At 42.1% G+C, this 23573-nt stretch overlaps 2 protein-coding genes across 4 annotated transcripts; one reads left to right on the plus strand and one right to left on the minus strand.

The window, feature by feature from the left end:
- The first annotated feature begins 791 nt into the window (after positions 1-791).
- LOC110981421 (sodium- and chloride-dependent neutral and basic amino acid transporter B(0+)-like) lies at positions 792-15421 on the plus strand. The gene is made up of 13 exons (XM_022238985.2): positions 792-1378; positions 4534-4665; positions 5010-5160; positions 5959-6153; positions 7359-7491; positions 7711-7845; positions 8090-8193; positions 8705-8829; positions 9051-9163; positions 10513-10647; positions 11453-11668; positions 12934-13101; positions 13646-15421. Exons 1-13 carry the CDS (start codon positions 1162-1164, stop codon positions 13838-13840), a joined length of 2019 nt encoding a protein of 672 aa, XP_022094677.2. The 5' UTR covers positions 792-1161; the 3' UTR covers positions 13841-15421.
- Positions 15422-19650: 4229 nt separating this feature from the next.
- LOC110981451 (putative peptidyl-tRNA hydrolase) lies at positions 19651-23508 on the minus strand. 3 transcript variants are annotated; one of them, XM_022239037.2, is made up of 5 exons: positions 23193-23508; positions 22131-22218; positions 21516-21615; positions 21182-21227; positions 19651-20762 (listed from the first exon to the last, which is right to left on the minus strand). In XM_022239037.2, the coding sequence occupies exons 1-5, from the start codon at positions 23367-23369 to the stop codon at positions 20592-20594; spliced, it is 582 nt and encodes a 193-aa protein (XP_022094729.1). In that variant the 5' UTR covers positions 23370-23508; the 3' UTR covers positions 19651-20591. The 3 variants fall into 3 exon arrangements, with proteins under 3 accessions (XP_022094729.1, XP_022094728.1, XP_022094730.1); XM_022239036.2 differs by having other exon boundaries at positions 22002-22218; positions 23193-23504; XM_022239038.2 differs by lacking the exon at positions 21182-21227 and having other exon boundaries at positions 20636-20762; positions 22002-22218; positions 23193-23507.
- Positions 23509-23573: the final 65 nt, after the last annotated feature.

The raw sequence follows: 23573 nt of genomic DNA on the forward strand, positions 1-23573 counted from the left end.
GAGATTTCCATATTCATGAGCAACACCGTGAGCTAATGTTATGAGATGTAGAAACCTTGACGTTACACTTGCGCACGAAAATCCTCTTCCTTTCTTTTAGAGATTTTGCTGGCTAAATCGTCCCTTCTTTGGTGATTTATTTTTATGTTCGTGGATAACAAGCAAACATTAAACACTTTGTCAGAAACGTTTTCACTGAAAAAACTCAATTCAAATTTGAACACTGAGAAAAGCCTATCCACTGAACCAACAGCACTCTGGTCCAGTAAGGCATGAATATTTTTAATTCAGTGCATCTAAACTAAAATGTTACCGTTTTCTATATTAAATATAATAAATTACAGAAAAACTATACATATATCTACGAAAATCCATCAGCTACACTTTGAGCAAGAGACAATTTATGTCCACTGAAAGTTCCACACAAGGTTTACACTCAATCATGAGTACCTATAGACTATTACCACTGAATGTAAATACATGTACTCTTATGAATAGTGCAACTATACTTACTTATCAAGCCAGTGAAAAAGACATTTTATCTCTCAATACAAAATCATGCATTCCATCATGTTTACCCCTTTGAGATAAGAGTGAACATTCTGTCACGTAAGCCACCAGGGCACTGAGTTCCCGCCCCCGCCAGAAACATTTGGATGTTGAGAAATATCAGTGCGCAGCAAGTGAGGCGTTCTATGCCGCCAATAATTTCCCCAATGATTTACCAAAGACAACGGCTTTAGAACCCTCTTTAATATCCCGAACCAAATACAATATACATGTAATTGCACCCAAACAAACATTCTGGTCCCGGAAATAATCTTCGTGTATATGATATTTGTTTACATCGGCACTAAACTGGGGTCAGTGAATGAAGATGACTGTGATCGGGTCAGGTCACATACAGTCGAGCAAGAAAGATTTCGCGCCGTATGGTAGAACTCAACGAGACATTCATGCACATGTACATTGTACAGACAGCGGTGCAATGTTACAGAGAACACGTCTTCAAAACAGACACCGTTGGGTGCAGGGATCCCGAATCCCCGCATAAGACACTGACTGATAATAGCCGTTAGCTAAAGAAACATGCAAATATAAGTATCGTCCCCTCGTGGACTCCTAAAACTTTTGATTTGGGGACTTCATAACGCAGACGGAATGAACGGTGAACAGCAGCCAGAAAAGGACGACCTTGGAGCCGAAAAGGATGATCGGGCCGCCGAGTTGGCGGAGGAGGGGAATGGGAGTGGCGACGAGAATAAGGAGAGGGGGAACTGGTCACACCCCTTGGATTTCGTACTGTCCTGCTTAGGGATGGCTGTGGGCCTTGGTAACTTGTGGCGATTTCCCTTTCTCTGCTACAGGAACGGGGGCGGTGAGTAGCACTAACAAATTTTGTAAGACTAAAATCTTTCAGACTCAAGCGTGTGACATGATTATCCCTCAACCAAGGGGGCGACATTTTAGGGAACTATTGTTCTAGTACAGAACTGTGTTCTGTTTCCACTTGATGTCGCATGTATACTGACGCCACCTGTTTGTTCATAATTACATGTATAGCAGGCTTAGTTCCAGGCCATTTCACAGTATTTTTTCAAGAGGAATTATTGTCTCCAGAATCCTCCACCAGACTACTTAAGCTCCACTCCCAGTCAGTATCCGGCATTCTCCTGGTGACGAGCAGAGCATACTGCTCGAAACGTCAAGTACCACTGGTTCTTTTCAGAACCACAAATACTCACAAAAGAGATACGTCCATGGTGCTACCGCAAACCTACTTTCTATTATGTTCAAGAATAGTTGTTTGCTCACCGGTTCTTCTCAGAACCACACTTTTTCTGAAGAGATAGTTCCATGGTGTACCTGCAAACCTACACCTCTTAAGAGATGCTTGTATGGCTGAAGCAGAGATGGAGCCACTGGAAGAATATTATGGGGGTCTACGTTCCATCAGCTGTGCCCGGGGTACGTAGGACTGGTGCTGTGCAGTTTTCTTAAAGCATTAGATTTCTGTCTGGGCTCTTCTTCAAACGGCGCTTAATGATCTGGACGGCTTGTTCCGCGTCTGTATGTTAGATTGTGGATGGCAAGGTGAAAATGTGATGAACTGTATTTCGTACTCTTTGCACAATTTGTCTAAGTCCGATGACAAGTGCCGTTGAGAGTGTCATACTCGGCTGGAGTGTTGCCATCTTCAAGTGCAAAGTGAGAGTTTCAAAAATTTCTTGCTCCTTGTTACCAATGCATGTTATGGGGTACACGAAATTCACCTTCCCCGCCTCCGTTTTGCATTTGGAGTGCCTTTGAAGGTAATTTCAGTGGTGTTTAAAAGTTTTTACTCTTCTACAAGTAGGCAGCAACCCAGTTCATGTTCAATATAAAACACATCACAACGAACCACACGAGTACACATGACGAATCGCTCGCAGTAAAAAGAAAAACGCCTTTATTTGCAATTAACTGTTGCAAACTGCTTGCTGGCTAGTGACCTACAAAAGGAGGAAGGTCTGACGTCAGGCCCTCCAAATGTTTCGCAATGTTTGACTATGTTTATACATTCGTGGATACCATTTAAATATTACAAAACAACGTTTTTGCTTCCATAATGATGCACATTAATCTAAACCCAGTATCACAGTGAAGGATCCTAGAACGGCTGTCTTATATCGCATTATTATGTGGGCTTAACATGGAATTAATTTCATCTTCTGGACCCATATGGTTAGAAACATTAGCACTACCTAGAACACATTATCGCTTCGGGGGAATGCAGCAACATGTGCTGGCCTATCATTGTAACAAAATATGATGATATGAAGTGAAAGTGTACAAACATAGGACCTCTCCCTCCGTCACTGTAGACATAATGAAATTGAATACTGCCAACTATACAGAGCGCTCAACCCAAATTGCACGATTGCAGAACAGTGAAGTCTAAAACGACTTTACCTGGGAAATTCAGAATTCGATGGACATTGAAGAGCAAGGCCCTAAACTGCAAGGCATGGACCATTTAAGTTCAAGGCTTATGAGCTCTCAAGCCTAAAGGGTAAGGCATATGCCCGGAATCAAGTCTTATAAGTGTAATGACAGGCCATCTATTAAGGAGGTCCACTTAAATTATTAGTTTAAGGACGCCAAGGCAAAGGAAGGTGGGCAGAAAGAGTCCAAATGTAACTGTCTTAATTATACAGAGTTTTATTTACATGTCAACTTTTGGGGGTTCAAAATGTCTAGGTTTGATTACAATTAACTACAATTCAAATCTACTGTTATTTCTTTATCATTCAGTGTTGCTTTATGCTTTTATACTCCCAATATTCTCTTAAATTTCCTTTAATTTCTTTACATGTGATTCCATATTCCCCGAATGCCAGGCCGGTGTATGTGCGGCTGTAATAGTGTGTGGGGGTAAAGATTGAAACCCTGGTGTAAAGCATACGAGTCGCCACACAAACAGATAATGTACAAGTACAGTGTAAAATATCACATGTACACTTCATGGGAATTTTTCACAAGATGGTTAATAAACACCCCAAAATCACTCATTCTGCGATTTTCTCTGACCCCATTGTTCCTCAAGTCAGGCTAGACACTATGAAGAAATAACCTGAGATGGTAAAGAGACAACAAATCAGCTAGTACGACGTAAAAATTAAGTTTTCGTGGCGAAAGTTTTCATCCAGGATACTCACTCGGTGGTGCACACACGAGAAAGGAATGGGCATCTAGCCCACGGCAGTCTTCGCGGGCATTTGTTATACATTTCCTTGGGATGGGCGGTGTGCCAAATAAACTACGGTGACCCCTAAAATACGCTTCCCTATATAAGGTAGCTTTGAAACCAAGGCTTGGCATCAAAGTGTATTACATCACTGAAGACTTCAACTCTCCTTCACATCATTCAACTAGGCAGCCATGTTTTTACATTGTACTGTGGAATGGTTCAGTGGACTCTATATGGGACCGGGTTCTAGTGCAAGAAAAGTTGCGCTTTTTCTCAAGTAAGCATGGGAAAGCAATCAAATGTGCTTGTTGATCTGTCTTTAACATTTTGACGGACGGTTCCTGATGTGCCTTATAAGCCTCCGCAGATTGAAGAAAAAACGTGCCTGTGAGTATAGCATTTGTTGCGAGTATGGTTCACTTTACTGAAATGCACTTAGGTAGCTTCTTGTTTTATGGAAATCTATTGTGTTATTTTGCGGTGTCGCTGTTGGCCAGGAGATTGAAAACCCACCCACCATTCGCTAGTTCTTATTTATTTTTGTCCACTTTCTTTCCCCGGCACTTTTCAACGTTGCTGCAGCTACTGGCAAATGTTTTTAGAGCAACCAATTTTTAGCAAATGTGGGTCATATACCCGCACATTAAATACGTCATCCCCAGTGGTAGTTCTTTCCAGTATCCCTTACTGGAAGACATCAAGCTCTCCTTTTATCTGGCTTCTCCTTTTACCCATTTTGACGGCCTTTGACAGAGAAGCTTTGACCGTATACCATACTGACAGCGTATGTGTGTCGTTCACAGGTGCATTCCTGATACCTTACTTCCTGAGTCTGGCCTTTGCCGGGATGCCCATGTTCTTTATGGAGATCAACTTTGGCCAGTATTGCAGTTTGGGACCACTAACTTGTTGGCGGGCCTTTCCTATCTTGAAAGGTAAACACACACACACACACAATCAAAAAACAAAGAAAAGAACAACGAAAACGTCAAAAAAAAATCTCTTTTGCAAATTAGGAAGTATGAAAACTGACAGGAGCCAATATTATGAAGTCCTGTCCTAGTCTGATGAAAATAATGAAGAGGATGAAGGATATGTAACAAAACGCATCCTTTGAATGTAGCTTGACGCGAGACTTCGAACTGGATGACATAACTGTGATAAACTTGTTTCTGACTTGTGAGGACAGTGATGGAGTCGAATTTGACGGTAACCTCTTCCAAAAGTGGCTTGCAATGACATATCTTCCTCCTTATTTCTGTTTACTTTCCGAGTCCAGGCCTGAGTTACGGACAATTCATCGTGTGTTTCTATATAACTATCACCTACGGAGTTGTCATCACCTACACGGTCTATTATTTCTTCATCTCCTTCACGTCCTCACTGCCTTGGGCTGGTTGCGGGCAACCCTGGAACACTCCGATGTGCAGGTAATGTACATCAACTCTTTCTCCGCTAAAAATAAAGCGGGAACGGAATAAGTGTGAAGGGTACTCACGCATAGGTGTCGGGAGGGGGGCAAGAGGAGCGCTTGCCCCTCTCCTCGAAAAAAAGAAAACTTAAAAAGGAACAACAAAAAACGAAAGAAGCGAGAAAAATGAAACAGAATTTAAAAGGGGATGGAAATCACTTGTTTTTATTGCATGAACATACTTCGGAGTTGGACTCCTCCACCGTTCACCTGTTTACTGTGAGTGCTGCCCCTGGAAAAAAATCCCACTTGGAAAAATTGCTATTAACATTTATGTTCTTAGGTACTAGTCTTGATACACTGTACCTAGGACTGAAAAGGGTCTGTATCCAGATCCATTTGTGTTATATTATGTGAAACCTTTGTCAAAACCTTTCAGAAAGGGAAAAACAAGCTTTTTATTTAACATAATACCCATGGGGGGCAACTTGCCCGCCCCCGGCCGACGGATTTTTTGCCCCACTTTTTTCTCTTTTGTAACTCAATATTATTTTTTATCTTAGCTCTGAAACCCTAAGAAAATTACACCACAAATTAAAGCAAGAATGTCGGGAAATCATGTTTAATAGGGCCTAAGCCCAAAGCCGCATTCGCTTTTGAATTTGCACCCCCCATACCAAAAGCTGATACGCCGCTGGAAGAAATCATAATTCTGTAGGTATCCAAGTTTTACGCGAATGAGCACCCCGTACCACAAAATATATGAAAAGTAACTTCAATACAAACTGATCACATCAGCACTCTTTTTCATTTCCAGCGACATCGTTACGGACTGCTTCCAAGCTGGAGGGGTGATCACATTTGACAATGAGTGTGTGGCATTGACGAACTTGACAGAGTTCGAGTTGGATGATTTGAACATCACCACTTCTGGTCCAGGGAACTTCAGCCTGGCAAACTACACCGATCCGTGGAAAGCAATGCGCAAGTCACCGAGCGAAGAATATTGGATGTATGTCAAAAATATGGTGTTCTAAAGCGGACAGGCAAACGTCGTGTGTGAGAATTGGAACGTTGTGTTTGTGATTCTGAGCGTCGTGTGTGTGAGTTGAAACGTTGTATTTGTGATTCTGAACGTCGTGTTTGTGAGTTGGAACGTTGTATTTGTGATTCTGAACGTCGTGTGTGTGAGTTGGACCGTTGTATTTGTGATTCTGAACGTCGTGTGTGTGAGTTGAAACGTTGTATTTGTGATTCTGAACGTCGTGTTTGTCGGAGCGTCGTGTGTGTGAGTTGAAACGTCAAAGTGGGGATTGTAAACGTCGTGAGTGTGAATTACAAAGGTCGCGTGTCTGTTCGAACGTCGTGCTTGCGAGTGGTCAGGGCCAATTCCATGAAGCTGCTAAGCACAAGAATGTAGCAAGCACAGTATTGTCTTGCTCAGGAAAAACAGGTTACCAGCCAAAAATCCATGTCTTTTTTATGATAAGCGAACGTTCAAACTCACAAACACGACGTTCAAATTCACAAACACGACGTTTGCCTGTCCGCTTTAGAACACCATACGATGAGTTACTCTCATCGAATGTCGTTTCTTTTTTCTAATACCACTGCAGGATTCACTGTCCCTAAAAAGCCAATCGCCTCTCTCAATTGATGATTTTCACACTGAAATTTCCAAATTAAATTTTACAGTGCTGTCAACAAACTGCTGACTCGACTCAAGTAAGGCTGTAGTCGTACATTTTGGTTTTACTTGAGACTTGACATGGAAAACTGACTTGTAAATTGATTTCACTTGGGTGAAATTATGTGGGACTTAAACAGATTTCCCACGTTGGCATAATCAATGATATAAATGCCCAAAATGCGTCTTTTTCTTGCTCAGGCAAATCTGTCTGTTTTACTTGTGCTAAGGTTTTATCGTTAACTCAATGAGCATGTTAGGATAGAAAAACGACAAGGTAGAAAGTCCAGATTTGTTCTGTACAACACCATGGGTCACATCAGTAAAGGATGTTGGAAAAGTGCATATATTAGTGTCACGATATCAACAAGACTTTACTTGCGACTTGTCTAACAGAACACGTCTTTAGAAAACTGAAAATTAACAAGTAAAATCTAACAGAGCCTTCAGCCGTCCATGATAAATCATTTAATTTGTGTATTTCCTTTTGGTTTTTTCTCTGCCATCTTGGCTGAATGGTTTTCTTCCAGGAGGGCTGTCACACAAGAATCGCCCAGCATAAACGAGACTGGAACCATCGTATGGCAGCTTCTACTCTGTCTGATATTTACCTATGTGCTCCTGTTCTTGTGCCTCATGAAGGGCGTCAAGTCCATAGGCAAGGTAAACATTGACGTTATAGAAGCACAACCTGAGCCAAATTGGCATTCCTTGTAAAATTGTGTTATTTTTAAAAAAAATAGGGGGGGGTTGCTTCTTAAAAATCTAGGGCCGGCAGGTGGATTGTGAGTGCTTGTCACACGGAGAACATGTGGAACATTATGTATGATGACAGGTGGCTTTTCATTGTGTCTTTCAAATATAATGTGTCTGTATATCCAGGTGGTGTACTTCACTGCTATCTTTCCTTATGCGGTACTGATTATCCTGCTGATTCGTGGCCTGACGTTGCCAGGGTCGGGACAAGGTGTTTACTTCTTCATCAAGCCCCGATGGGAGTACCTCGTTAAGCCTGAGGTATAAGCCTGTTATTTGTATTGAGAATTTGTATCTGCATTGAATGAATCTTTTCGTTTAAACATCACTTTATAAGGGATTCCTTCAAGAAAAAAAGAAGGAAAGGAATCAATCGATGAATGAGGAAAAGTAATGACTGTAGACCTACCGGCACCTCCTTCCTAGGAAGGGGATTGTTTAACAGGTGGGAAATTTCAGTCAAACGTGTTTTTTGGGGGTAAAATCCCATTTTTTTTTCAATCAGGTCTGGTTGGATGCAGTGGTGCAGATCTTCTATTCCCTGAGCGTTGCTACCGGTGGTTTGCATACACTGGCGTCTTACAACAAGTTCCATAACAACACTTTAAGGTCATTGTCTCATCCCTCAATCATTTACGTCAAGATTGGTTTTGTTTTTTTTGCACATATTACTGAAATTAATCAGAAATTTGGGAAGGTTTGCAAGCGTGCCGAGTTTGATTTTTCAATTATTCATAGTACATTGAATCATAAGGGGTGTCCATACAGAAGCTTTATTAGCACGATAATTATTTAAAATTATTCATAGTACATTGAATCATAAGGGGTGTCCATACAGAAGCTTTATTAGCACGATGTGAAAACTCGACAGAAATTGGAATTTTTTAACCTACCCCAAAGTTTGGGCTTTGAGCAATATTCCGATTTCCATCATCCAGCCCTTTTGTTGTAAGTGATTGGCAACAAAAAGCAGACTACATTTAGTCTTTTAAGAAATTGACACTGTCACCGAGATGGACGTCCAGTTTCTTTTATAGTTGAAGCAATGTGACAGGATCTTTCAGCTTAAGGTTGGACGGCATAACTCTGATTGGTCTGCCTTTTGTTGCTGCTCCTGCAGGGATACGTTGATTGTCACCATTATGAACTCGGTTACCAGTATCTTGGCAGGATTTGTCATCTTCTCCATCCTGGGATACATGGCTCATGTCCAGGGTAAAGACGTCTCCGAGGTTGCCAGGCCAGGTACCCACATTTTAAAAGTATAACCGAGAGGCTTTCCAGAAAATGCCTGCTTTTGTCTTTTTGTGCAAAGAAAATATGTCAAAATCTTGCTTAAGAAATCAGTTCCACTTCCTTTTTTTCAAACAGTTTCAAGTCTTTTATTCCTTGAGTATACGTTTCCATTTTCCCTTCAGTGCCACTTTACCAATGTCTGACCAGTTGTCTTGTATTGGGTCTTTCAGGGTTTGGCCTGGCGTTTGTCGCCTACCCAGAGGCAGTAGCCAGAATGCCGGCTGCTCCTTTCTGGTCGATTCTGTTCTTCTTCATGCTCATCACTCTGGGTCTGGATAGCATGGTACCGTAATTTTGCAAGCTTATATGGCAATGCAAACTCTTCTTGGATGGCTTTGCATTTTCGTGTTTTTTGAACTTTTTCACAAGACTGTGTATTCCTTCACACCACTTCAAACGATCTACCTATTTTCATGAAATGCAGACACATACGCAGTTTTTAATAGTTGTGGTTTGCTCACATTACTTCGCCAGATAGCATGGACATGAAGTCATCTATTTCCACCAAATCTCTCCGACTTTTGACGTAAAGTGAGGTTATTTTTCACTAGAGAATGAACTCGTAAATATAGGCATCTTTAAAAGTGGTTTAAAATTTTTTTCCAAATCATAATTGAAATTATTTTACGCATGTTGTGAAAGAAATTTGCGACAAAGTGACAAAAATTCATGGTCATAAAATAAATTTTGAAAAGGTAATTTGCGAAATAGATCAAATATGCTGTGAAAGGAATTCAGCAATAATGACGGTGGAAAGGCTTAGTTTGGAAAAGTAATACTTTCTTGGGCAAGTTTGACTCTTGCTGAAGCTGATTTGTCCCAGAAGGCATTTGATTCGGCACATCTTCAGGTTTATATAAAACCAGTGGTTGTTTCATTTTCTCAATAAGTTTCAAAATACATACAGTTATCTGCATGATTGAGATATCTGTTCAAAGAGGTTGCAGACATACAATAACTGATCTTTCCTTGTAAAACTGAACTAATAATTATTATCACTTAGCTAAGAGGGGACTAAGGAAACATCAAAGTCCTACCTCCGCTGTTTATTTTGGCGAGCATAAACTATGTGATATTTACTATTCGGGTTTTGTGTCATTGAGACATTCAGCAAACATTTAACAGTTACAATTGCATGAATTAATGATTTTTCCGATTACAAAGAGAAATATTAGCGGTCAAAGTTTCAAATTTATTATTTCAAGTTGTTATACTTTTTACAGTAGGATATGAGGTATGGAGTGGGCAGTATATTGCTTTGAAGAGTGAAGTTTTAACCATAACTCTCAAGTTAACTTTTTGGATCCTCAAGGTAATTATGTATCGACTTATTGTGGCAAGATTCCCTGAGTTTCAATTTACAGGACAGTTGGGCCTCAGGCTTCAAAGTGGATAGGTTGTACTGTCCTATACCCTGTACAATTTTGAAGGATCTGGAAGGATTAAGGTAATAGGGAAGTTTTCATTTGCCCCCTTTACTTTAGGATTTAAGAGACATTTATAGAACAACTGGGTTCCTATTTTGAGATACTACCCATTGCATAGCTGACGGGCTTCTCGGCATGAGCGACAAGAAGAGGGAAAAATATTTCAGAAGTAGGAGCACCAAAGTTATTTTATTTTCTGTCCCAGTTTGTAGATCTCGAAAGGTTGGCAACGGGCTTAGTGGACGAATACCCCAGGCTCTTTCCAACTCGGCGCAAGAGCTACGTCACCCTGGGAATCTGTGTGGTGCTGGTGTTGTGCAGTTTGATCTGCATAACTGAAGTATGTAACTATGCAAGGAGTCCACAAAATCAGTTGCTTGACCATTGAGCAGTTTGTGGACCACTGACGGGACCACTGTTGCCAAAAATTTGGCTTTCCAAAGTGCTGTGTAATTTTTCAGTTCTGTAAAACTACACCCTTGAAGTTTAGTACGCTGTGCATGAATTTGTCGGTAGATGACTTGATGCGCCACAAATTGTCGTATCGTGTACACTATGGACGGTACGTTACTTCGTGGTGCACAAAAACTATTCGTGGTAACACTGACGAATTAGTCGAGAGAGCTTGATGATCTAGGGACCCATCTCGTCACAAACTTAGGGCTTTGTATAGATAAATCACATAAGTCAGGAATCCAATAGTATGTTTAGCGCACTTTGCCAATGCGGGCCAGAAGGAATAAAATTTAATGGTTTTATGAGAAAAAGTCCAAATAAAACACAGAGATCAGAATTTATGCACGTCAATTTTTCAGCTATTTTGTGTTAGCAGAAGAGCACAGGTTTGGTCCGTTTCCTACCTTATACCATGCTAGAAAAAGCTTATCATTTTTAGTACATACTTATTCTTCATAACCCTTTGAGATAAATCAGGGTGACAGTTTCAGAAAGAAAATCACAAATTTTGTCCAACTGTAGCCATATCCAAAGTCTGGACACGATCGAAGGGCATAAGGGGTATGCATTAGCAACAATCCATTTCTACTTCAAAACTTGTGAATTTTGTGTGAGTATTGAAACTTCATTGCACCTGATGAGCTGCCTTACCGTCATTTGTCCCTGAGGTCCCTTTTCCCTCCTGACAGGCTGGACCTTACTGGATATCCCTCCTTGACACTTACGGAACAAACGCGGCGATGGTGCTCTTCGCATTCCTCCTCACCGGTGGCCTGAGCTGGGGCTACGGCGTGCGACGCTTCATCAACGACATCCGCACCATGATTGGGGACCGGTACGTGGACACGTTGTACTTCAAGTGGTGGCCGCTGAACTGGGTGGTCCTGACCCCAGTGTCCATGGGGGTAAGTTCGCCTCTCCAACACAACTTAGGTCATGGGTGGGGGGGGGGACCTCCATCGAACGTTTTCCAGAAAAAAGGTTAAATTCAAGCGGATGCAAATGCAGTGAATCTTGAAATCATTTTGCTTTTAAGTTGTGGCATAAATTTGTGCCGGGAAAAGGGGCATTGGGGGATAGAAGGATTGCACATCAGCGCTGTCTGCGCATATCCGCATCGGAACCGAGGCTCTCTGTACTGAACTTTGTCGCGTGGTAAATTGACGTTATTTTTTCAATCTTTTGATGTTACAAATCTTATGTTGATGAATTAATGCAGCCAGAATCGGCCAGAATTTCACGACGACGAAATTGTTCACAAAGGTTCAGTCGCATGTATCATGAAAGAATAGGTACCAGTATTTAACCTGATGAATTTGAGCCTTTTCAGCAAAAAGGATTGGCAAGTAGTACGAGGAAAGTCAAAGTCGAGGTTTTCAATGTTTCCTTGAGCCGGGGAGTAACGTTATACAAGTAACAATGAGTCTAGCATCACATCAACTCTCAAGCTCCATGTCGAGTCATCCTGAAAGACTCTTCCACCAAAATTTGCAGCCTGAAAAGTCTGTTTTTAACATACCTTTATGTATTTTGTGTCTTGACTCCTTACTTTCAATTGTCTGATCGTAATATGACTAAGAATCGTGAGCAGCAGGCACAGCGTGACTTTGTGGCAGACAGTGCATACGCATCGTGCATATCTCGCCGCGCCGTTGTCGAAGTGCGTGTGAAGCTGACTTATATAGCCTCGTTTTGAAACGTGGAAGTGCGCAGATCGATGCTCGTATTGGGATCCCTCTTTTATAAGGCATGACTTGCCCGGCTATAGAAATGTGAATAGAATACTGCTTAGTTCATTTGTCTGTCTGTTCAAAAATGCTTATTAAAAGCATTTCTGAGAGAGAGTTCATTGTTCGGCTTTACATGCCATTTATTGCCATGTATTAAAAAAATGAAGCACCAAAAGACAATTAGGAAATTTAAAACAAGAAAATATAAAAATATAGCAGTTTTTGTGAACAAATCGATGTGACATTTAGGATTTCCCCTAGAATGACATCACAAGTTCAATCGTGAATATGAAATTTGCCTGAACATATAAACCTCTAAAGGCATGACATTCTTTCCATGATAGCAAAATAAGATTTGGAAAAAGTGTTAATTGAAACACAAACGTGCATCAAATGCATTGCACAGACCGTGTGACATTGTTCCTTCCTTTTGTGACCAGGTCATTTTGGTGGTCAGCTGGGTGACCTGGACCGAGCCCGAGTACAACGACAAACTGTACCCGCCCTGGGCCAGAGCGCTCGGCTGGCTGATCCTGATCACTACGCTCATTGGTATCCCCGGACAAGTGGTCTTTGAGCTCATCAGGAGAAAGGGCAGCTTCCTAGAGGTAAAGAATGTCATTACCAGACTAAGTGTTCCGCGTCCGACAGACACACCTGTGGTCTGTTGGCCCTTTACTTCACCCAAGGTACTACGGTATAGTACCAATTTCATTGTGCTGGTAGGCACTTTGGCCTTGCGTTTCATGTTGATGCAAATCTGTACAATGAGGTGCAATAAATTGATTGCCCCCGCTTAGTCACGTGACCTCTAGTTGGGTATCAAACATCAGCAAACATGGCATACTCCCACGGTAAAGTGTGTTGTAAGTGTTGTTTGCCAAACGTAAAGTCAATTGTCAGGACAGTTCTCAACGCGTCAGTAGTTTCAGCACTGTACCGTCCATCAACTTTATTTTTTGGTCCATAATTAACAAGCACACTTTTGTTATAGAAGGACGCCATGTTTGCTGATGTTTGGTACCCACTGTAGGTCACGTGACTTAGCAGGCGCAATATGTCTGGGCTAATTTGACGCTTAATATCTCTACCACCAACAACCTTGCAACATACCCAAGATTAATTCTTTTCTTTCTGTCTTTCTTTGAGCAGCGCTTACGTATCATCACTGCTCCCCTGGAATCCTGGGGGCCAGCCCTGATCCAACATCGAGAGGAGGCGGTCCAAGTTCACCGCCGCCACGGCACCACCATGGGGGGAGTGGTGTGCCCGGCCGAAGTCGATGCCAACCCAAGGATCGCCGAGTATGCTGTCGTCAGCAAGGACGAGATGGAAGCGACAGTCTGATTAAAATAGCAAAGTCCAGTCGAGATTAAATGGCGTGAGACATGACAGGGTCAAGGAGAAAAATGAAACAGATTGAAGGAAAACCGAATAACATCCGAGAATACAGTAGTAGATTGTCTCGAGAAAGAGCTTCAGCACAGTCTGAATACCTACTTAACAAAAATACATGTACTCAAACATAGTTCCTTATTTCCAATTCATAAATACCCCAGACAATCTCCCTAGGCCTATTCAACAACGTGCAACTTGACCGTGTCTTAACATTTAATAATGCCCGCTGATGAGAAGTGATAGTGCCCGCTGCGTAAATCACGCGCTGGCACCTGGATACGAGACATAATCGATTCCGATTGGTCAAGATTCTGCGTGCGCGCGGCTCGCCATGCATGCGCCAAGTCCATGTAAGGACATTCATTTGGACAACTTGTACAAGGAATATACCACAAAATGGACGGGTGTAATCTGGAAAATGAAAGTAAAATTCTGGAACAGAATCTTTAACTCACTGAATAAAAAGGTATTTATGAATGGGAATAAATATATATTTACGTTTAAGACTGGCACAGGAGATAATAAGTCGCGTCCATTCTCCTGAGCCTGTCTCAAATGCACGTGTTAATACCAGCCCAAAACATTTATTCTGTCATTAAAAACTGAACTTTTTCCACGCAATGGTTGACGATACCGAATTAAAAAAATACCGGATAAGACAAAAGGGCTCTAATGTTAAAGTTCACAGTTTGGTTTGCAGACAAAAGGATGCTCTTGTTCAAATTCCTTTCTTTTTAATAAAAAAAATGCTTCGCAGTTGCTTTCACATTTTGATATGTTTAACTAAGTATACCTTAAAACAGTTTACTTGAACTGCCGATGCACATTCCTTGCAAACACATGTTTTAACTGCAGTTCATTTCCTTCAGTATTATCTATCACTAGGTTGTAGTTTGAATTTATGTTTTATGAGAGCTCCAAGTTCGCCCTTCACACAGTATTTATGGTCCATCATTTGCTTAGTACGAGGCAATTACAATGCCACACTGCAGAGTGTAAGAAACTTGAGAGGGCGTACATTTACACTGCCAGCACATAATTTTTGTACTGTTTACTCTGAAAGCGTTTCAACAACACGATTGAATAACAGTATCCAGATAACCATGTCTTTTACATTTATAGTACACAGCGGCAGTGTGTAAAATATCTTTGGGTCGTATTTCAGAAATACATACACTCATAGGGTACTGTACATCTGTGTGTTATGAATGCAGTAAAAAGCCATCATAAAGTGAAATTCAATGTTATTTTGGCATAAAATAGGCCAACTGCGAAAGAAGGGTTTAAAGCTAAATGTTTTTGTGAGCGACAAATATCCATCTTCTTATTGTATTTAAAAAGTTTATTGCTTGGGCAATGTGCTTTATTAATAACTTTACAACAGCTTTTCAAATTATTTTGATGTTTCCAGTGGATATGGTATTTTAGATTCATTTCTTTCTTTGACTCGAAATAACTTTAGGTTATTCCTGGTGTTTAAATGCTTTGCGCTCAAACATTTGCTAATAAAGGTAACGAAAAATGTGTGAATTTTGTTTTTAGTTTCTAAAGTTTTTCCGTTCTGGCATTGAGGGACCTTGGGGGTATTTATTTTGCTAAATTTTCAAGGTTTTTCTTTTTGAATCTCCCACACATTTACAAAATTTATTGGGTAACTTAAAATTAAGAATGAGATATTCTAGGTTCTTGTGAAAAAAATGGCTTTATCTGAAATTGTAAACGGTTAACCTTGCTTATTAAGAATGTCTTTGTTAGAAGATTCTTTTTTCTTACCACATTCAAATTACAGGTTTAACTCTTTTATTTTTAAAATGGTTTACAGAAGCCCTGTTTTCAAAAAAAGAAAACACATGTAGTTTGATAGATGCCTTGGTCTCCACCAAAAAAAAAATATATATATCCAATGCTATATGTTGAAGATTGTGATTTCCAAAATAGGGCATCCCAAAAGCAGAATTTCCCTGAAACAGTCCTATATATTTCCATAATCCCTAGGAAATGGTTTTAAGTGAATACTTTTATAATTCACCCAAAATGCTGTTGAGATGGTATGCAGAAATGTCCCCCCCCCCATTCAGTGCGTAATATTGGGGTGTCGGTGCTGGTGGGCCGACAGAGGGCGCCAGCACCGAACTACAGTCAGACAGAACTTATTAAATGGGTACTATGGAAAGAATAGCGCCAGCTTTAACATGTAGTTTTGGAAAGAATGGCTGTTCATTATAGCTAGTAGCGCGTGCAGCTATTGAACACCATTTTATGTGAGGAAGCCCACATCTAAAAGAGGGAAAGAGAAGAGTAAGTTTTGCGTTAGACCCTTGACAAGGCGGGGATACAGGCTGCGCCCAGTTGTGCCTGTCGATGCAGCGAGATGTGGCTTCATCATGGGACACCCCATGATTTTTGTGCTGGTACACAGAGTGCCGGGTCCCACAGGGAACCTTCTCCTGAAGTAGAGGACGGCACCACAGATGCTCCGTGCCACTCCAAATGTTGCAGAGTTATGCTTGTGGATGCAGCGCGCAGGCCAGGCGGGCTTTGTCCAGAGACGCCCCGCAGATGACTACATCAACACAAAAATTGTCAGGCCAAATTTGGACTTACCCCTTAGTGCACACATAAACACAATGGCAGCGTCCCACATGGGGTGCCCCCAATTATCCATACACTGGGGCGGGAATCCATCTAAGGACACCCAGACCACCCAGAGCCTTTGTCCTCAATCTCCCATAGTCTTGAAACCCAGTCACCAATCGGGGCAGGCCCACACTGCACGAGTCAACCTGAGGTGCTTCGTACATAAGTCTATGGACCAGGGCTAACAGTGCGTTTGCATGCAGGTTGCTGGGGTAGGGCCAATGCAGTGGCAATGCACTACATGAGAAATATGAGTGGAGCCCAAGGAACTGCCCTGCCATGTGCCACTCCAAGGGAGGGAAACTGGGAGCCGTCACCACCCCGTGTTCCCATATGGAACAGAACACCCCCATGGGACAAGTTATGGCCAATGCAATGGTGGGACACCGCCACTGAAGAAGAAGAAGAAGAGGCACCAGTATCTCTTTTAACCTTCGCCCAGTGGTTGGAAGCCAATGATGACCCCTGACACGTTTGATGGAACCTCTTCGTGGTCTGACCTTACTTTAAGAGTGTCATGGCAGTCAAGGGGGCTGAGAGGGCAATGCTCATTGCATCTGACTAAAGGGGTTATGGGGGTACTGCTCCGGAAGCACTGGCAGACATAGCACCAAAGGTGCGAAAGGAATATTCCTTGTCTAGAAAGCCTCGAGCAACAATAAATTCGACTATTGCTCTGAAGCAGCTACCCAAAGCAACCCAAGTAGGCCCAGAAAGATGTAGCGGTGGAAGCTTCCTGCAACGCCAGGGATACTAGCAATTGCAATGTCACATCCTCTGAACCGAGATGGATCATTTCTTCAGGCAAGGGACGTTACGTCAGTAGCCCAGCTTCCTCAAATCCCAGCTGAGGGACACAAACCAGCTTCCAAGGCCAGGTACACGTCCACAAAGAGCGTGCTCCAAGTAAAGAACTATAGTGTACTTCGACGACTAGAATAAGAGGTCATAACAGTGGCGGCACAGTGCTCGAGGACAGGTCATACGCTCGCGTTACATGCCTCTTCCACCAATAGGGTGTCGTGATTTGCCAAATGCACGCATGTGCCAAGTTGGAGAATGTGCTCGTAAGCGCGGTGCCACCGCAGTTATGGCGTCTCCTTGGATTAGTCTAAAAGTGTTAACAGTTTGGGCAAATTCTGTGAAACTGCCTTCATTAGAAGCAGAGGCCAACCTTTGACTGGCAAGGAACACCAAAAGAGGCAATGCTAAGACACCAAGTTCCAGGCAGAGAGCCAACAGCTGTTCAGGCCACACTCAGCCCCAGTGGGAACGTGAACTGCGAACTATCCTGAAAATATACCTGCTGATCGCTGTTTTCAAACAAGGTTATAGGTAGGCAAGCTTTGTGTGGGCAATCGTTGGGAATCAGAAAGTACTGTCTGTAAATAAGGCTGGATGGTCATCCAGGGTGCTGTTAAATGATGCAGTCTTCTCTAGGTCTAAATAAAGCAATATCTGGCCCTAAACCAACTAAATGTACATGTACATGCAAGTTTGGGACTGGGGCTTCCAGTGACATCGTCCATCTGTCAGTTTTTCCCTTTGCCATCACTGCATAGCTTTTGGACGTACGAGGATTTCCTTCAGACTTGCGAAGTAATGCTTAATGTGGAGTGTAGTTTGTACAGTATAGTAACCTCACCCTTCCCACCCAAGAGACATCTGCCACAGGCCAGGCAAGCTGGGATGACAGCGAAGTATCGAAGTCACAGCTTTCACATCACAGTGGCCTTCATTTCCTATGGAAAAGCATGTCACAAGGCAGCATGGATTCGAAATTGGAGTCTTCCATTTCCTGGATGGGTTACCCTTATGGGACAACGGTCCCATATCCCTGAACCAACCAGTTTCAAAGTACCAGAGATGCACCCTCACCCTTCTCCCGCCAGTAGAAATTTTCGCCGGACTTGAAGGCTAAGCCGCTTGAGTAGGTTGGGAGTTGGACTTGGCTTTCAGAGGCCATAAGCTACGGAGCACTTTATAGGTAACTAGGAGCTTGTCCCTAGTATAACTCCACGGCCTAACAACCGTTGGAGCCCTGTCGCCATCTACAGAGGAGTCTCAAATCTCCATCTACAGGAGAGTCAAATGTACCAAAGGAGCATCGCCAAGTGGAAGGAGTCGGATAGGGGCCTGGGCAGCCAATGTGGATAACTTGTACAACCCCTCTAGGAAGGCAGGTCGTATGCCCAAGTTACAGTGCTGGTTGGATGGTCCCCTCATGGTGGTGAGGAAAATTTATAACTCAAGAGTCAGGCTCAAAAGTCTCCTTGTAAAAAAGCCAAGGTGGTTTACTCCAACTGGCTAAAGCAATACCTGGGCAACATGAACATGGACTGGTGGAGGCATACTGCTCAGAAACCACCTGCAGAAAATAACTTGCAGAAAGAGGGCTGTCGCCAATTTCAGGCCAACAAGGGGCTCTGTTGCCGAGTCTGTCAAACTCTGCTACCCTATTGTGGCCCTTCAGCCGATGCAGGTCGACCAGATTTACTAATGAAGGGCCACCCCTGTTCTGAATACATGTACATGTAGACGAGAGGCAACAACACCAGATGCGGTGACAGTTGCAGCCCCTGACAAGCAGAGTGGTGCGGACGCAAGGTCCAGTACGGAGACCAGCAAGGTCCACGAGGAAAGAGGCAAACAGGCACCTCCTCCACCATCAGAACCAGCTGCTGGTAGAGTCAGATTATTTGGTCCAGCCATTCTTGCCTACACTTCACCAGTTCTTCTGCCCTTTCTTGCAAGATAGCTCACGTAGCAAGCCCACACCATGAGAAATCCTTCAGCTGGGGTAGAAACCTTGGGAGGAATACCCTTGGGAGGCTTACCCTTGTATCTCAAAGAAGTGAGTTAACATCTCCCAGCGGCGAGGTAGCACTTGGAAAATTTTTTTTAGTCATTTATAAAAATATTTGGTCATTTATACGCTTCCATATCATACTTATCGGTCATTGTAATTTGAAAGGTTTCAGGTGTGTCCATGCAGTTTCAGATGGTAAATAATCAATGACTGCTGCGACACTCGGTAGCAATAGGTGACAAGGTAATGTGGAACAAACATACCTTCAGCAGGTTGTTAAGCAATGAATAACTCTTCCAGTAATCAAAACGTCTGAGTTGTCACGTAAATTAACTTTATTTTAGTGCAGTCATAAGCAACTATAAAACAGTGCTAATGGGCGACTCACAGTTACCCTGTGTTCATGTGTTGAGCACAGTGTTGCTAACTTTGCGTGGGTTTATTGCCAAAGTGCCGTAAGTTAAAGTAGAGTTTTTCCAAAAGGCATCTGATAATAAAACAAGAAATCCGGCATTTTATCTTTATTTAGATATTGATTCCCAGGGTAATTCAGAATACCATGTATTTTCGTGCAGTGTGGTGTAACTACAAACCACTTCCCATATTTAAAATTGTGAAATGAACACATCCTATACTAATTTATGTGTGGTGAATGTGGCACAGTTTCGATTTTTTGGAAGCCTTAAAATGTTTCAAGTGGCTGTTGAATTTTTCTTTGTTGGCCCCTGATTTTTGTCCAAGGCATTGGATAATCTGGCTCCTCTCCAACCTCAAGAAAATGCACCATTCCATAACAACTAACTGTGGTTGATAAGAAAACTCCTCCCAACATGCACCTCTGTTACAGGTGCTTCCAGAAGAGAGTGAACCCAAAGGCTCTTTCATCAGGTTTTAACCATCTAGTCATGCCAAAACGACAGGCTACGAACAGGTAAACCCCCAATAGCTGCAGTACTTGCACTGGGTGCCAGACATGACTGGTTTTCATCCACTGGTTTTCAACTGGTTTTCAACTCCGCTTGTTCACTGTTAAATGGCAGTACTGTCCACTGTGGTATCAGGTTTTTTCAGCCTTTTTGACCATGTGATCTATTAATGTCTGGACATCTAGTCATGCCAAAACGACAGGCTACGAACAGGTAAACCCCCAATAGCTGCAGTACTTGCACTGGGTGCCAGACATGACTGGTATTCATCCACTGGTTTTCAACTCCGCTTGTTCACTGTTAAATGGCAGTACCGTGCACTGTGGTATCAGGTTTTTTCAGCCTTTTTGACCATGTGATCTATTAATGTCTGGACACACTCGTCCAATATTTGAGAGAGGCACTCCTTCTCTGGGATACTAAACCCACTGAGAACGTAGTCAGTCACCGCATTCCTGTTGGTTGGCCGGCCGATACCAATCTTTAGTCTTGGCATTACCTAGAAACAAAGAAATGACAAAAAAATTATCTTTGCAGAAATGCAGTAGTAGTTAGCCTAGTCTTGGTTCCAAGGCCTTTGTGCATTTAAAAAAAACCAGAAATAAGTCTTTCCCCTTCTTCTCCCCAAGCAAACATACCGTTGTTTTGGCCTGCATGTCTTCGGGAGCATTCAGTTGATTAGACTCCACAGTGAGTTGGATTTTGTAATGAATGGGGTTCACCAGCAAGTATCGATTCTTCAGATTTCATGACAAGGTTATTGTCCTTAAAATGTTACCCTCTTGTTCACATATTTCTGTGCAAAAGTGTAGAATTTGCATTAAACCAGTATCGAGTAGTAACGTCTTGAGCCAAGACTACAGTGACCTGTGCTACAGGTGCTCACTAGAGAAAAGTCTGTTGAGAAATTGTACTTACATCTGTTCCCAATGCACAAATGGCAGATTTTACGCCATTATGCCCTCTGTGAAGAAAAAAAACCCAAACACATTCCAGTTTACACCCATCATTTTTACTCATAACATTAACCCTAACACTCCCAAATCCTCCAACTTCAATAGGATTTTACATACACCCTTGGAGGTTAGGGTTAAAGGTACAAAAAGTCACAAAATCTCTTCAAGAATTTTAAGATTAACAAAATCTTTGAATCCCAGAATTAATTATCCAAAAGCAATGTAGGCAAAGAGGCAGACAACCAACCAAATCCTAATAAATAGTCTTACATTGAAAAAACAAGAAGGCGGCTTACCCTGCACTCCCTCCTTCCTTGATATTGAACTTTCCAAATGTGCGATCTAAGTCATCATGTAGAAGATACACATTACGGGAGGCAACTTGGTACTTCCTTGCTGCAGAGCACAATGTACGAATGGGATTGTTTTATTTATTATTCTGCCATTTAAATGCTTAATGATATGGTATGAAAAATGAAAATGCAATTGACTGTAGGGTTTTGCTTTGAATATTATCAATTGAGAATGAACTTGTCTCAGAGTACAGACAAAAACTGTAAGTTGCTTCCAGTTTTCATTACATGATCTTAAACTTATGTGTCTCAGACACAAATGTATACAGATCAAGGCATGGGAAGACTTTAATCTCTGAAAGTCCCCAATGATTGTTGAATTATCCGTGCTGACGGTGACTTTCACAGGCAATTTGCATATTCAGAGATCCTGCGTGAATATTCTAAATTTGAAATCTTCCTAAGCAACACCCATCAAATTTCAAATACCTGTTTTGATAACACTTCTCCCATTAATATTCATGAGTAGGCGTGGCTTGAGAAGAATGATCTGGTGCTGGTCTGCCAGTGTTGCTACGGCAATGTCACCCTGACAGTCTCTGTCTTTATTCCATGTACCTTTCAGCCGTCTGCACAGTCGGTCTATGGTTGCCATGCCAACGCTGTGTCTGGTTTCCGGCATTGAATGATTGCCAAGGCCAACAACCTGCAAGTATTCAACACACCAAGCAACACTCATATCATATGCTGTCATATGTAAATATTTTCCACAGCCGCACCTGTTGATCAAGCACAGCACAACACGTCAATTACTATATGAGCATAACTCATCTGTCATGTCCGTTTGGAAGATTTTTGACTAGTTCAATCAGAAAACCAGTTCTGGTAATTCGTTGTGCACAACCAACAGAATACTTTCTTCGTGGGAGTTGAAGGCGAGTCTGGACTTGCTAAGGTGACAGTGACAGAACATGGACAGAAATCATGGTTTGGGACATGAGGGAATCTGTGACATAAGTATGTTTCCAGAGTTCAGAAAGAGTTCCATGAACAGGCAACACTAATTTTCCCTTAAACGTGTTCAAATAACATAACAGCAGTAAGAAAGTGATAAAATGTCCTAAAAAGTGGAATTTCGCTAAGAAAATTTCTCAGCATTTACTTAATTATAAAAAACTTATTTTTTTAGACAAGTCTCAGGTCGGTGCACGCACACAGGGGTATCAAATTGTCTGTACATGTATAGGAAACTCTTCTCGGATCCCAGAGCTCTACCAAAACAGTGTGTCTCAAACTGAAGAGTGAGCACAAATACTGACAAGGAGTGAAGTCATAAATTCAAGAGTAATTCTTGCACTATGGCTCTCAGCTCCTCTCCACGCTCTGCAGCCAGCTCAGAGAGTGAGGAGATTCCATTACTACCAAGCACAAGCTGTACGTTGGGGCCTTGCATTTCATACTCAAAAGTCTCAAACAGGAAAATCACAGAGAGTTAAAATATGGTAAATTATCTCCACACTAGGCCAGTGAGTATTAACTATTATGATAAGAATAAAGAAATCCAGACAATAAACATGATAAAAGCTACCCCCTGAACTGTGAGGTAACATGAAAAGCCATTTACCCCATTGATAAAAAAAATCCTGACTTCGGTAGTGATAAAAACTCATAGAATCTCACCATAAACTGAGAAGTACGAGTAGGCCTAGGCCTACATTCCAAGTCAGTCATGTCCGTGGACATAGGCCTCGCGGTAATGTGGCATGTCTGATGCAACATTTTTGTCTTTTTTGGAAAGAAAGCAGGACTTTTCAGATACCCACTGGTGACTGAACGAGCTCTACAAGATCCAATCATACTGAATGTAATATTAGAATGAATAACTTTCTAGTGACTACAAATAAAAATACACATGAATATAAAGTCCACGTAAACCGCAGTAGAAATCGCGTCTGGTGCAATGCATGTGTAACTTTTGCAGTTGGTGATTGCGCAATCAACCAAAACCGCTCAGAACTCGTCTGTTCTCCAGCCTCAATGTCCATAGCAATGGACGGCCGC

The sequence above is a fragment of the Acanthaster planci genome, linkage group LG11, assembly GCF_054643075.1.
Source record: "Acanthaster planci isolate LZ-2023a linkage group LG11, COTS_SCS, whole genome shotgun sequence".
Lineage (NCBI taxonomy): Eukaryota > Metazoa > Echinodermata > Asteroidea > Valvatida > Acanthasteridae > Acanthaster > Acanthaster planci.

Bases quoted from the DNA above. Each gene is read 5' to 3' on its own strand.
- LOC110981421 (XM_022238985.2), top strand. From the start codon at position 1,162: ATGAACGGTGAACAGCAGCCAGAAAAGGACGACCTTGGAGCCGAAAAG. The intron at 7,846-8,089 runs GTATAAGCCTGT...TTTTTCAATCAG, and splicing joins AGTACCTCGTTAAGCCTGAG to GTCTGGTTGGATGCAGTGGT. The intron at 11,669-12,933 runs GTAAGTTCGCCT...TTTTGTGACCAG, and splicing joins TGACCCCAGTGTCCATGGGG to GTCATTTTGGTGGTCAGCTG.
- LOC110981451 (XM_022239036.2), bottom strand. From the start codon at position 23,369: ATGATTGGATCTTGTAGAGCTCGTTCAGTCACCAGTGGGTATCTGAAA. The intron at 22,219-23,192 runs GTGAGATTCTAT...GAATACTTGCAG, and splicing joins CTCGTACTTCTCAGTTTATG to GTTGTTGGCCTTGGCAATCA. The intron at 21,228-21,515 runs GTAAGCCGCCTT...TTTTCTTCACAG, and splicing joins AAGGAAGGAGGGAGTGCAGG to AGGGCATAATGGCGTAAAAT.